General features: G+C 47.0%; 1 protein-coding gene across 1 annotated transcript in view; it reads left to right on the forward strand.

Moving 5' to 3' along the window:
- The window catches only part of BLK (BLK proto-oncogene, Src family tyrosine kinase), a 45,292-nt gene extending 33,885 nt beyond the window's left edge, over positions 1–11,407 (forward strand). Inside the window, exons 7-13 of the mRNA XM_074861335.1 lie at positions 899–1,048; positions 1,544–1,696; positions 2,609–2,788; positions 3,371–3,447; positions 7,442–7,592; positions 10,173–10,304; positions 10,674–11,407. Coding sequence (XP_074717436.1) covers positions 899–1,048; positions 1,544–1,696; positions 2,609–2,788; positions 3,371–3,447; positions 7,442–7,592; positions 10,173–10,304; positions 10,674–10,882 — 1,052 coding nt within the window. The 3' untranslated portion in view covers positions 10,883–11,407. The remainder of the gene's footprint in view (positions 1–898; positions 1,049–1,543; positions 1,697–2,608; positions 2,789–3,370; positions 3,448–7,441; positions 7,593–10,172; positions 10,305–10,673) is intronic.
- Positions 11,408–12,264: the final 857 nt, after the last annotated feature.

Here is a 12,264-nt window from a genome sequence, read left to right on the forward strand (position 1 = left end):
TGTAACAACTTACTCCGGAAACATGATCCAGACAAAGGGAAAAAAAACGTTGCTAAGCTGTATTGAAATTTACACTGACATAGGCTGGAAGTTGCTGCTCTGTAGCAACATCTAGTGATGTTTTTGTGAGCAAAAAAAACCTCCGTGCTTTAGGTTATAAACCCATTATAAGGAGACAATAGCAGGTTGGAATAGCAGATCGTTGAGTAGCTCCCTTGAGGTCAAAAGGCACCTGAATCTAGATGTGAATCTAGATGTGGTTTATCCACAGTCACAAGTTTATGGCTGAACAAAGCAATTCTCCTGCACGCCTATTCTGTACCTCCTTCTGCACCTTCCAGCTGAATCACTGACCTTGGCACAAGGTTTATAGGGGATAACATGGACATGGGGATGTTGACAAGAAGGGACATCTCTTGACCATATCTCTCCCATTTACCAAAATTCTGGTTGTGCTGGCCAGGTGGCTCAGCTTCTTGTCAGTCCTGAGTTTGTACAAACTGGTGAGACTGGAGTCATTAGTTTCTTCCACATGAGATAGGGGGGTTGACCGAGTTCAGACAGGACATGTGGAGCTGTGGCAAGACCATTGTGACCCAAGGAGTGTCTGATTGCTCTGGCTGGAGATGTGCTATGGATTGCCATATTGCTTCCTTGGTCATGTTGACCATGGCATAGGCAGGTCTTACTCAACTAAGCCTCGACATGCCCACTTAAGCTCTCCGCTTGCCTTGAAGAGAGGGAAGTTTGAAGCTTTGCAGTCTGGCAGGACTTGCCCTGAGAAGGCATCAGCAAGGGCTGGGAGAGGTGTCTGCAGCTGCAGGCAGACAAGGAAAGAGGATGTAGCTGGTCCCTGGGTCAGGCCCTACTTGTCCTCACAGTTCTGCTCATTCTCCAGGTGCCTATTCCTTGTCCGTGAGAGACAGTGACTCTGCTCACGGGGACATCATCAAACACTACAGGATACGCTCCTTAGATGGCGGCGGGTATTACATCTCCCCCAGGATGACTTTCTCCAGCCTGTCGGAGCTAATCAATCATTACAGCCGTAAGTTGTTTGCCTCCCCTAATGGGTTTGTCTCCTAGCAGCAAGTGGGCATGTGGACAGAGGGAGAACAGGCTTACTAGCCACCACCATTACTCCATCCAGTCTCATGGGCAAAGTGTGCTTCTCCAAACAAAACTTCATCACCCATGTCCTATCTTTCATCCTAAGGCACTGTGAGGGTGAGCTCTGCCCATAGCCCTATAAGCAGGGAGTATCTCCCATCAAGAAAAGAAAGAGATGAATGCTGAAGGGATATAGAGGAGAGATGCTTGGGAAGCTTTGGACTTGCTGGGCAAGAGAATTTGTTCCTCTATGGCTACCTTTGAGCTTTTTCCTTTCAGTCAGTCCATTCTGGGTGCCTTGATCCCTGTGGCTGAAACATTTGTGTGGTTGTGGAGGTTTCCCATGGGTTGACTTTTTCCTGGAATGTGTAGATAGAGGAGGAAGTTAGCTCTACCATCCCATTGAACTGTCTTGTGCTTTGTCCTCACACAGAGAAAGGGGATGGCCTGTGCCAGAGGCTCATGGCTCCCTGCGTATCCCTGGTTCCCCAAAGACCCTGGGCACAGGACGAATGGGAGATCCCACGGGAATCTCTGAAGCTTGTGAAGAAACTTGGCAGTGGGCAGTTTGGGGAAGTGTGGATGGGTAAGTATAATTCCCCCCATTCCAGGAAAAAAATATATAAACAGAAGAGATAGAAAGCCCTCTCTCCCTAAGACAGGACTAGTCTGGGCAGGGGGATCCTAAAGTACAAACACATATTTATGGGTACAGACACAGCAGTAGATGCCATACTCCTGGGAAGGACCAGACAGGTTGTGTTTGCACAGATCAGTGGTTGAGCAGGGGTTTCATGGGCTAGATGCATGTGAGAGGTGTTGATGTAACTGCATACTCATCTCCTGAGACATGTTCTCGTTCTTCCTGGGAATCCTGGGCATGGTTGCAGCATCCTATGGGTGACACTATTCCACTTTTTCTGCTTCCCCGTTCCACTTTATAACCCAGATTTGAATCCCTTACGCCTTCCTGCCCAGTGCTAATCAGTGGAAGAGGAAATGGGGTGAGCTCAGCTTCCTTTGCTGTCCTCTTTGTGGTTGCTTGTTGCCTTGGAAATTGAGATTGTGGACAGGACCAGACTGAGTCAGTGTCCTCGCTGCAAAGTCTTGGCTTTTTAGTTTGGTGTTTGGATTATTTGAGAACCTAGCTGGTGGAAAGCCCCAGGGGTTTCACCAGGAAAGAGTCTTGCAGGGCTTGGGAGGAATGCATGAGGATGGGCTCATCGCATGGGTGTCCATCACCCAGAGCAGGGATGATCCCTGATGAAACCACATGAATTGACAGTTGTGTCATATCTCTCCTTTCTCCTCTCATACCTACTGGTGGCTCAGAACCCACTGGCACTGAGATTTTCCATTTGTTTCTTGTTGGGAAATTGAAAGCTGTTGCTGTGGTTTTCTGCTCCCTGATCCACAAGCTTTTCTGCTCCTTATTGCACAGCATGATAGAGCCTGTAGAGAGGCCAAAATTCCTCAATGCATCATTATCTCTGTGCAGGCTACTACAAGAACAACATCAAGGTGGCTGTGAAGACCATGAAGGAAGGCAGCATGGATCCTGATGCCTTCTTGGCAGAGGCAAACTTGATGAAGAGGCTCCAGCATAACAAACTTGTCCGGCTATATGCAGTAGTCACAAAACAGCCAATCTACATTGTGACAGAGTACATGGCCAATGGTAAAGAGCCTCACTGAGTTTTTGGTGGGGTTTCTGCAAAATCAGGTCAATGAGACATCTGGTACTTCCATGATAATGGGGGTGGGGAGGAGGGCATTGTACCAAATCTGTAAGCAGAAGGACTAAGTGATCCACAAGTTTGTTTCTAGTACTGGAAGGGACTTTCTGGGAAATTAAATGCTGCCTCTTGTGGTCTCATATTTCAAAAACTACTTCACAAGACAGTGATGCTCCGTTTGAAGAGTATTTAAAGTTCTCATGTCCACTGTTCCTACTGGAAGTTTTTTTCAGATTTTTACTCCCCTCATGATGAAATAGTCCCTTCTTTTGCCTTTCTTGTCTATAAGGGTTTGAGTCATGAATGCCCAGCAGTTTGCAAAAGGTCTGCGCAAAGCACAGGGGGAAAATGGGCTGCAACTGGGGACTGTCCTAATGGAAGATGATCTAGAAAACACTAACCATGGTACCTCAGATTTTCTCTAGGATGCAGACAGATTTATTGCATTTATTCAGAGAAGCACCAGGGAAAGCAAATGCACAGGCTTATTCAGAAGAGTCACAGCAGTCTCTCCTCTTCTGCAGGGTGTTTGCTGGATTACTTGAAGACGGAAGAAGGAAGCCAGCTGAATCTCCCCAAACTCATTGATATGTCTGCTCAGGTTAGTGATCAGCCTCTGGGAAGCAGACTCAAGACCATGATTTCTTATTGCCTCACTGAAATTCTTTCAAGTCTGCAGTCTGTCAGGACATCGATTTCATGGAGAAAAACAGCTCCTCCTGGTGTGCTCTCTTAGGCTTTCTCTCTCAGTCCTCTTGTGTTGATGTGCATGTCAGTTCAGCAATGCTCTGCTGTCCTTAGGGAAGCCTCTGGGGGACTCAGTGTAGTGCTAGAGAACTGGGGTCTGGTTTTTTGTTTTCGGGTTCAGTTTGTTTTGGTTTGGTTTTTGTTTTTGTTTTTGTTTTGTTTTGTTTTGTTTTTTTCTGGCTTGCTGAGCAGGAAATAAGTCTGTTTCTCTTTTTATCAAAAAGAAGAAAAATCTCAACAAAAAACTTTCAATGTAGAGACACTCTGGTTTTCAGCAGTTCTTCCCTTCTGATGATTAAGCCTAAAGGATGCTCTGACCCTCAAATCTGGGAATATTGCTCCTTATGAGAAGAAACTTTTACCTTAGTAGGGTTGTTTCCCTCTAAGCATCCCCAGGCTGTAAATGTTAATAGTTGCAGTTGCACCGTATCTAAAGTGTATCTAAACTCAAACAGGTCAAAGTAAGGAAAACCACAACCAGAATGACAGCATCTGGGCAACAAGTTGTGCATGAAGGATGAGACTGGCAAAGTCACGCCACGTAGGTCCTAACCAGCTGCTGACAAAGTTTGGCTCACCCCGACCAGAGTTAGGCTAATTTTGGAAATATTGAGAAAAATCATGAAACATCAGTGTCATGGCTGGATACAGCTGTTTTGATGTGCATGTCTGGGATTTACCCATAAGATCACTCAGCCTCTCTGGGTCAAAGTCAGTCTGAGCAAGCAGCATGTAAAGGCTGGCCACTTGGTTCCAGCCATCATACAGAGTTATTTTATAATGTAATAAAAACTGGAGAATCTTAATATATGATAGAGAAAGATTTTCCTTGTTGCTTTAATCAGAATGAAAATATTTAAATACTTTAAAGCAGTGTCCACCATCTATAATTTTTTGTATTTTTATATAACATGCTTCAGTGCCTTCCCTCTTCACTACTGATAAATCTTCCGTATTGCAGCTTTATCTTTGTTGCCTGTGAAAGGTTATGGGGCCAACTGCAGCCTCCATGTTTAGTACCTTTCCCTTAATTTCTTCCTCCCTTCCTTCACTCCTTCTCTCTTTACCTCCCCACTTCCCTCCCTCCCTTTTTCATTCTTTCATTCCTTCTCTTGAAAGTTATAGCCTGTGGTTTGTTTTAAATTCCTGGTGACAAGCAGAATGGTCCAAATTAATCCGTATTACAGAGCTCTTGGGATTGGTGGCAGCATTACCCCAGAAACTGGCTTGGTGCATGTCTACGCAAAAGGAAAGTGCCGTAGCCAGAACAATCTGCACTCAGCTATAGATAGCCACAGGGGTGACCCAGAGCGAAGCTGTTGGCCAACATTATACCCAACTTTAAGGTAGGGACAGCAGAAGCTATGAGTACTCATACATTTATTTAACACAAAGTTATAACTTTAAATGGCTTTAAACTCCAACAGGGGAGGTTTAGACTGGATGTTAGGAACAAATTTTTCCCAGAAAGAGTGGTCAGACAGTGGAATAGGCTGCCCAGGGAGGGGGTGGAGTCCCCATCCCTGGATGTGTTTAAGGGTCGTTTGGATGAGCTGTCGGGGGATGTGGTGTAGGGGAGAACTTTCTAGAGTCGGGCTGAGGGTTGGACTCGATGATCCCAAGGGTCTTTTCCAACCTGAATGATTCTGTGATTCTGTGAACTTGCATTGAGCAAATGGGATAACAAAGAATTTCCAGGCAGGTGTGTGGAAGCATCTGGGGAGAGGTCAGTGATCTTGTCAGTCCCAGGCATGAGGGTGTTATAGCTCTGACAACACACTGGCTGCAGGAACCCCTGAGAGGAATCCATCCCAGGGCAACCTCATGCACCCAAACCTCCTCTCTGAGTTCAAGATTGAAGCCTGGAATGCGATCACGTGGCGTGGCCTAAGCTGGCCAGAAACCCATCCACTACAATGGTCGAATGGTCCCCATAGTGGGCATCATCACTAGGACTGAGCAATTGCATGTGGACGTCACTTCTCCATGGACACCTGGAAACACTCACCCACCCTGCACACCCCTCTAGCATCCCTCCACGCTCTTTGCAGCATCCTGCACCACACATGGCTTCCAAGACCAGGATAGTTGAACACAGACCAAACCCACACACCCCAACAATGTAATAACCCACAGAAACCACCCACAGTGTGTGGGGTAGGAAGGATTTTGCCCATCCCTCAAGGCATGGGTGTCAGTTGGAAGGACAGCTTTCATCATTCCCCCTCCCACCCCAGCACCACCTCCCCAGGGCCCGGATTCAAACACTCACTGGGTAGCTCCAGGAGGAGGAGGAGGAGGAAAAGGGCAGTCTCTTGAGCTATTTTGCAATCTGTTCATCTGCAGTGTTGGGATGACATCACAGCCCAACAGGAACCCAACCCTCTTGAGCACAATTTTGGATCCAATAACATCTGTCGGAGTTAAAATTAGAAACCTCTGGGCCGATGCACTTGATCCTGTGGTCAGTCTTGAGGGTACATGATTGAAAGCACACTGGGCTGGAACAGGCTCATCGTTGGGTACTATCTCATTAACATCAGGACAGGAAATTACATCAATTCTTCCATTTTCCACTGCAGCAAACAGCACTTGCGCTGAAGGGGTGTTGACACAGGTTAGAAATGCAGCATTGGAAAGTATGTGTTAGTATCCTGTTTAAAACCACATGTAAGTCGAGACACTGATGTGAATCTGTATGGAGTGGAAAATTGCTCTGCCCTCACCCACAGGCGTATAAAAGCTTTAATAGGTACTAACCATTATTAGCAGGGGTTGCATGCATCCAGTCACCCTCCTGAGAAATCCCTAACCCAAATCTGAGACTCAACTGATAAAGCAACTTTGCAATCGATTTTTTTTCTATATCTCCCAGCACCCAGCAATAGAAGTTTGATGCTGTCATTTATAGGGTCTCGTCACACACCAGGCACCTCCCCGGGGCTGCTCCTTTCTCCAAGGAGCTAAACATTGCAAGATGATCTTGGGAGCAAGAACCTCCCAAAGTTTGGAGATGGTTGAAGAAAGCAGCGCATGCCCAGGACAAGGGGTTTGTCCAGGGACATACTCTCTATCCCAGTCATATTTCTGTGGATATCTGGGTCTTGTGCTCTCATGCATTCTGTAGGTATCAGAGGGGAGAACTGTATTGTGTCCTGGATCCAGCATAGCGAAATAAAACATCAGATTTATTGTGGACAGATCTCCCCAGGTGTCCTCCCCATCCCAAAGCAGATCAGTGAGGGAGAACAGAGGAGCTTGCTGAAAAACATCCAGTTGTCCTCCTAGATCTGACTTTGCTACTGTGACTGAGGGACAGACAAGCTCTCTGAGTTTTTTTTTTTAATTTTTTAATTCACATATTTAATCTGGAGTGTTTGTGATTAAAATCCCAACTAGAGAGGACAGTCTTGTGGAAGAAACTGGGAATCCAGTGATGTGCTTTCAGGTTTGCTTCAACTTTCTGCATCTTGCTGCAGACACGACTCACAGCTGTAACTTCTGAGCAAAACAGAGTGATACTTCTGTTCTGCTTGACTTGTCTGCTTGAAGTTTTTGGTGGCCGGGTGTATGCTGGCAGAGCTGAATGTATGCACACCTACACGGGCAATATCTATTCATGTATGTACGTATGTATGTATGTATGTGTCTACCTGTTTTTCTGTCTGTCTGTTGATCTATCTGTCCGTCCGTCCATCCATGGATCATGTATGCATGTCTGTGCACATAGAGGCATGTGAGCACCCTATATGCATGCCGTGCTTTTGAAAAAGTGGGTAAGATGCAGCTAAGTTAACTTGTTGTCATGGGGAGGTGACTGTTGAAGATGGACTATCTTCCTCTCCTAGGTGGCAGAGGGAATGGCATACATCGAGCGCATGAACTCCATCCACCGTGACTTGAGAGCCGCCAACATCCTCGTCTCAGAGACACTCTGCTGCAAAATTGCTGATTTTGGCCTGGCCAGGATCATCGAGAACGAATACTTGGCACAAGAAGGTGGGTGTCATTCCAACATTGCCTCACCAACACATTTCCCTTATCTCTAATCCCCCTGCCATGCAGACGTGCCAAGATACAGGGTGTCCAGGGGCTGGGCTGGGACTGGGCACAGGGCACCACTGATGATGGTGTGAGACCAGAGCCCCCACTACTGCCATTGTCAGCACCCAGGCAGCAGGCAGAGCAAACACGAGAGCCAAATATTGGGTACTAGGAGAGGCAGCAGCTCTTGGGGACAATAAAGAGGTTTGCAGAGGGAAATGGGAAAAAAGGCTTTTTGCACTGTTTGGGGGAGTCCTGCTGAATCTCAGGTTGTGTTCCTGCAGAAATTTGAACTTTACTAAGGAAACCAGCTGCCTGTGGCTACGTGTTCAGAGTGAGTCAGTCCGAAGGGAAGGAAATAGCAGTGTAACTCAGTCATCGCACTGCAGAGGGGAACTGAAGCCACGAATCTGGACCTAACGACAGTTTCCAGATGTCCCAGGCAAACTGAGCCCAGACCAGATCAGGTCCCTTCCATAACAGAGGCACAACTTACAAAACATGGGGAGCGTTTGCACCTTGGCATGTTTCTCATGAGAACAGAGTACCTTGAGTATCTAAAGCAAAGCCAACAGACAAAAATGGCATACAAACCCCAGTAGTTCCCATGTTAATGTGAAATCTCATTATGACTCCACCTGCAAAGCCAAGCACCTTGCTGGGATAGAGTATCTGAACTGCTGGTGGACAGGAGAGTGTGGCCATGAGAGGTGACAACTGGTTTAGCTGGTGCAGAGGTCCACCTACAGCCATTTGACAACAGGGTCAAGTCAAATTCCTCTGGTGGCAGCTTTTTCTCTCTACTTTCTCTGTATTGACCTCTGACTTTGAGCTCAATTATGAGATCATCATTCAGATTGCAAAGAAACTTTATAGAGCAGCAGGGAAAAAAGCAGAAATGATTGACATAAAACATTTAAGTCTGACACAAGTGGCACTTACCAGAAAATTTTCAAATTTTGGAAATCTGTCCTCCTCTAGAGTTGGGATGAAGCTAAAATTCCCCATAAAAAATACTCTGGGGAAAGGAAATGGAATAGATTTTTTTTTTTTTTCTTATAAGATAGGAAACTTTTCTTTCAATTTGCTGTCCCAAAATACTTTATGATACAAATTATACCCATTCCAACAGGTAAAGCATTTCAAAGTAGTAAAAGCTTGCAAATGTCATTTGTGAAATGTCATGAAGGGGTACTGTGAGATTGCTCCGATTTTTTAAGGCAGTTTTTATCCTTAAGAAACGTTTTGTTGAAATCAGTATAATTCTGTTAACATACCCAAAGGAGCTACATTTCCAGTGGAAAATAGTTCCTATCAGCATTTTTCCAGCTAGATTTAATCTGAAATAACAACTGCCCCTCTATCTACTTTGAACATTTTCACTTCATAGATCACATTTCCGAGCCTTGTCAGTCTAGTTGTCAGAGTATGATGTGCAAGAACAAAAAGGCACTCATTTCACACTATGCATTTGAGCTTTCAGTCCTGAAAGGATATACACAAATAAAAATGTGGTTTCCACTGCAGTGTTTAACACATTTTTTTTTCTTACTCATCAAGGTGTTTGGGGTTTTTTTTTGACCATGGCTAAACTGAAATTGCAATCTTATGGTCATTGCTGTCCACAGCGTGAAAAACAAGAATGTGGTAGACAAAATAGAATGGGGTTTCTTTTATTTTAAATATACATATACAGCTTTTAGAACTGAAGAATTTATATTTGCTGTATTGTTTATGCACTTTTGCTAAAAACAGCCCCTTTCCAGTGAGTGATTTTCTATGGAATAGAATCCTACTGTTGTTGTCCTCTAATAAAGCTACTCGAGGCATTAGCTTTAGATAGCACAGACACATAGTCTGAGCTACAGAAACTCACTGATTCCCCACAGCAGGCTGCTGCCTGAAGAGTCTCTCATGAGAACAACTCTCACAAGAGCTGTTTGATGCCCAGGGGCTACAACGGGCCCTGCTCGCTCCCAGCATCGCGCCCTCGGTGTACATGGTACTGGTTGGCCATCCATGCCACCATTCCTGGCTCCAGTCCTGAGATCCTACTGCTAAACACACAAGAGATGCAAAGGTGTTATAAGACTGCAAAGTCCTCTGATTTAATCAGTAAAATAGTTTACCTAGAATTTTTTAATATGCATATTATCAGTTACCTAGGGCATTAAGTTTTTCACTATTTGGCCTCTCTGTATCAGTATCTATGGATGTTTATAAGCGTATACATGTGAAAAAATCTTTTAAGGTGGAATATCCTTGATGGCACTGGGAAAAGAACCAAGAAAGGCAAGGAAATGCCAGGTGGAAATGACCTTTTAATAAAAGCAGGAGATAGGCAGCAATTACCTTCCTCTGGCCTTATCTCCATAACTCCACAGTTCCTTCAGTAAGTCCCATCGCAGCTCCCTGAAGCAGTCAGCAGCCAGCAGGACCCAGGACTCGGTTTTGGGAACTGCTTGCCCATGCCTGCAGGAGCAGAGGCAGATGTTGTACCCCCATGTGCTATTTCCCTTTGCTTTGTCTGGACAGGTGCCAAATTCCCGATCAAATGGACGGCGCCAGAGGCCATTAACTTTGGAGTTTTCACCATCAAATCTGACGTGTGGTCTTTCGGGATCCTCCTGACAGAAATCATAACCTACGGCAGGATCCCTTACCCAGGTACAGTGTGCTGCGAATACGGGATGAGTGTTCATCGACTTCAAAGCATCTAGTGCTGCTTTATGCTTGAAGGCACATACTCAAGCGTGCTCAGACACACACGCCTGTCTTTTTGTGCTGGGTTTCCTTTCCCAGGCTCCCAGGAGCCTCAGTTATACCTGTACTAGGCGATTATCTAGAGCGGAGCCAGGGAGGGGAAGGAGGGATGGAGTGGGGCGTGCAACCCTGAAGAAGGGATGGTTCCCAAATAGGACCCAGCATTGCAGTCCCTTACACCCTTCCAGCTCTGCCTGGATGTGAGCTACTGGGAGCACTGAGCGTTACCCCCAGGGTGCTGAATAACTCCTGTTGGGCTGTGTTTGCCTCCAGGGATGACCAACCCCGAGGTGATTCGCAACCTGGAGCGGGGCTACCGCATGCCCTGTCCGGACATGTGCCCTGCTGAACTCTACAATATCATCCTGAAATGTTGGCGAAACAAGCCTGAGGAGCGCCCGACATTCGAGTACCTGCAGTCGGTCCTTGAGGACTTTTACACCTCCACGGAGAAGCAATACGAGTCAGAGCCTCTGCAGTAAGCCACTGTCCCACAAACACCTGGGGACAGATCTGGAGGAAAACCGTCACCTGGTGATGGCTCATTTCAGGCCTTTCCCTTTCTCCTGTGTCCCTCTGCAATGCATTTGGAGATGGGGAATAAGGAAGGACATGAGGGAGGTGGATGCTGCCAGCTCTGTGGTTATCATGGAGACTAAAGAGGTGACTAAGAGCTGGTACAGCTCCTTCCTCATCCATCTTGGAGGTCTGTACCCATTTCACAGACATCACCTCTGCCACTAAGGACAGCAAGCTCCTTCGTGACCCACCTGGACACAGAAAATCCCCCCAGCCCTGCAACTGCATCCCTGGGAAGAGGAGGCCACGGCGGGGGTGATGGTAGGGGGCGTGCACAGTCTCTCCCCATCTTCTGATGCCACTGCCGGCAATACTACAACCTCCTTCATGCCATGGGCAGGGGAATGTGTCCTATCTGCACCTCCCTGGGCCACACCAGGCCCCCAAGCTCTGGAGCAAACTCTCCAGGCAGTGTCACCCTTCTGCCCCAAGCCAATAATAAAGAATTGGATACAACTTTTTAACATTTCTTTATTCGGGCATCGGAGCGAGAACGAGCCTCTTTGTTTCCCCTGCCCACCCCCAGCCCAGGGAGGAGAAGGGGAGAGGCCATGGGGCTCCCCGGGGCAGCGCGGGGAGATGCTGGGGTGGTACCCCGGGGCGGGAAGGGGGGATGCCCGGGGTACACCCCACCGACCGCCGACACAGGCAGCCCTGGAACCCAGAGGCAGGAGATGTTCGTGGTGTGGCCACGAGATGTCCCCCCTTCCCCGCAGATCTGTGTGGCTCCTGCCATCCAGCTGGTGGGGAAGAATTAAAAATATATGTATTAAACCACCTCAGAAAGAAAAAAATACCCTCTGTGCTTTGCTGAGCACAAGCTCCTGATGCAGCACCGGTGCATCAAGCCAGCCCCATGGCAGGTCCTGCTCCACCGGGAGGGTTCAAATGTCATTTCACTGGTTTCTGGTGCATCTCTGACCCACAGCTCCAGTGGGAATGCCCACAAGAAGCTGCAGGGTGGTCTCCAATCAGCAGTAGCACTGGGTTGGGAAGTGGAGGATGGAGAAATTAGGCACAGATGGCACACTGAAGGGGTATTAGGACTACAGGAGTGAGCACCAGACTGGGACCCAGGTGGTCTCTCCTTCAGGTTATGGCGCTGAGCAGCATCTCCCCAGGGTGCTTGGTCTGCTCTTTTCTACCCCATGAACCAGATTTTGAGTCCTTCTGTAGAGGGTGCTTTTCCTAGTGTAACAAGCATGCTATGAGAAAGAAACAGCTGAGATGACCCATGCGCCAGAAAAAATACCCGACCATCACCAACACATGACACGGAGTTACC

This window comes from Strix uralensis, chromosome 3 (assembly GCF_047716275.1).
Source record: "Strix uralensis isolate ZFMK-TIS-50842 chromosome 3, bStrUra1, whole genome shotgun sequence".
NCBI lineage: Eukaryota > Metazoa > Chordata > Aves > Strigiformes > Strigidae > Strix > Strix uralensis.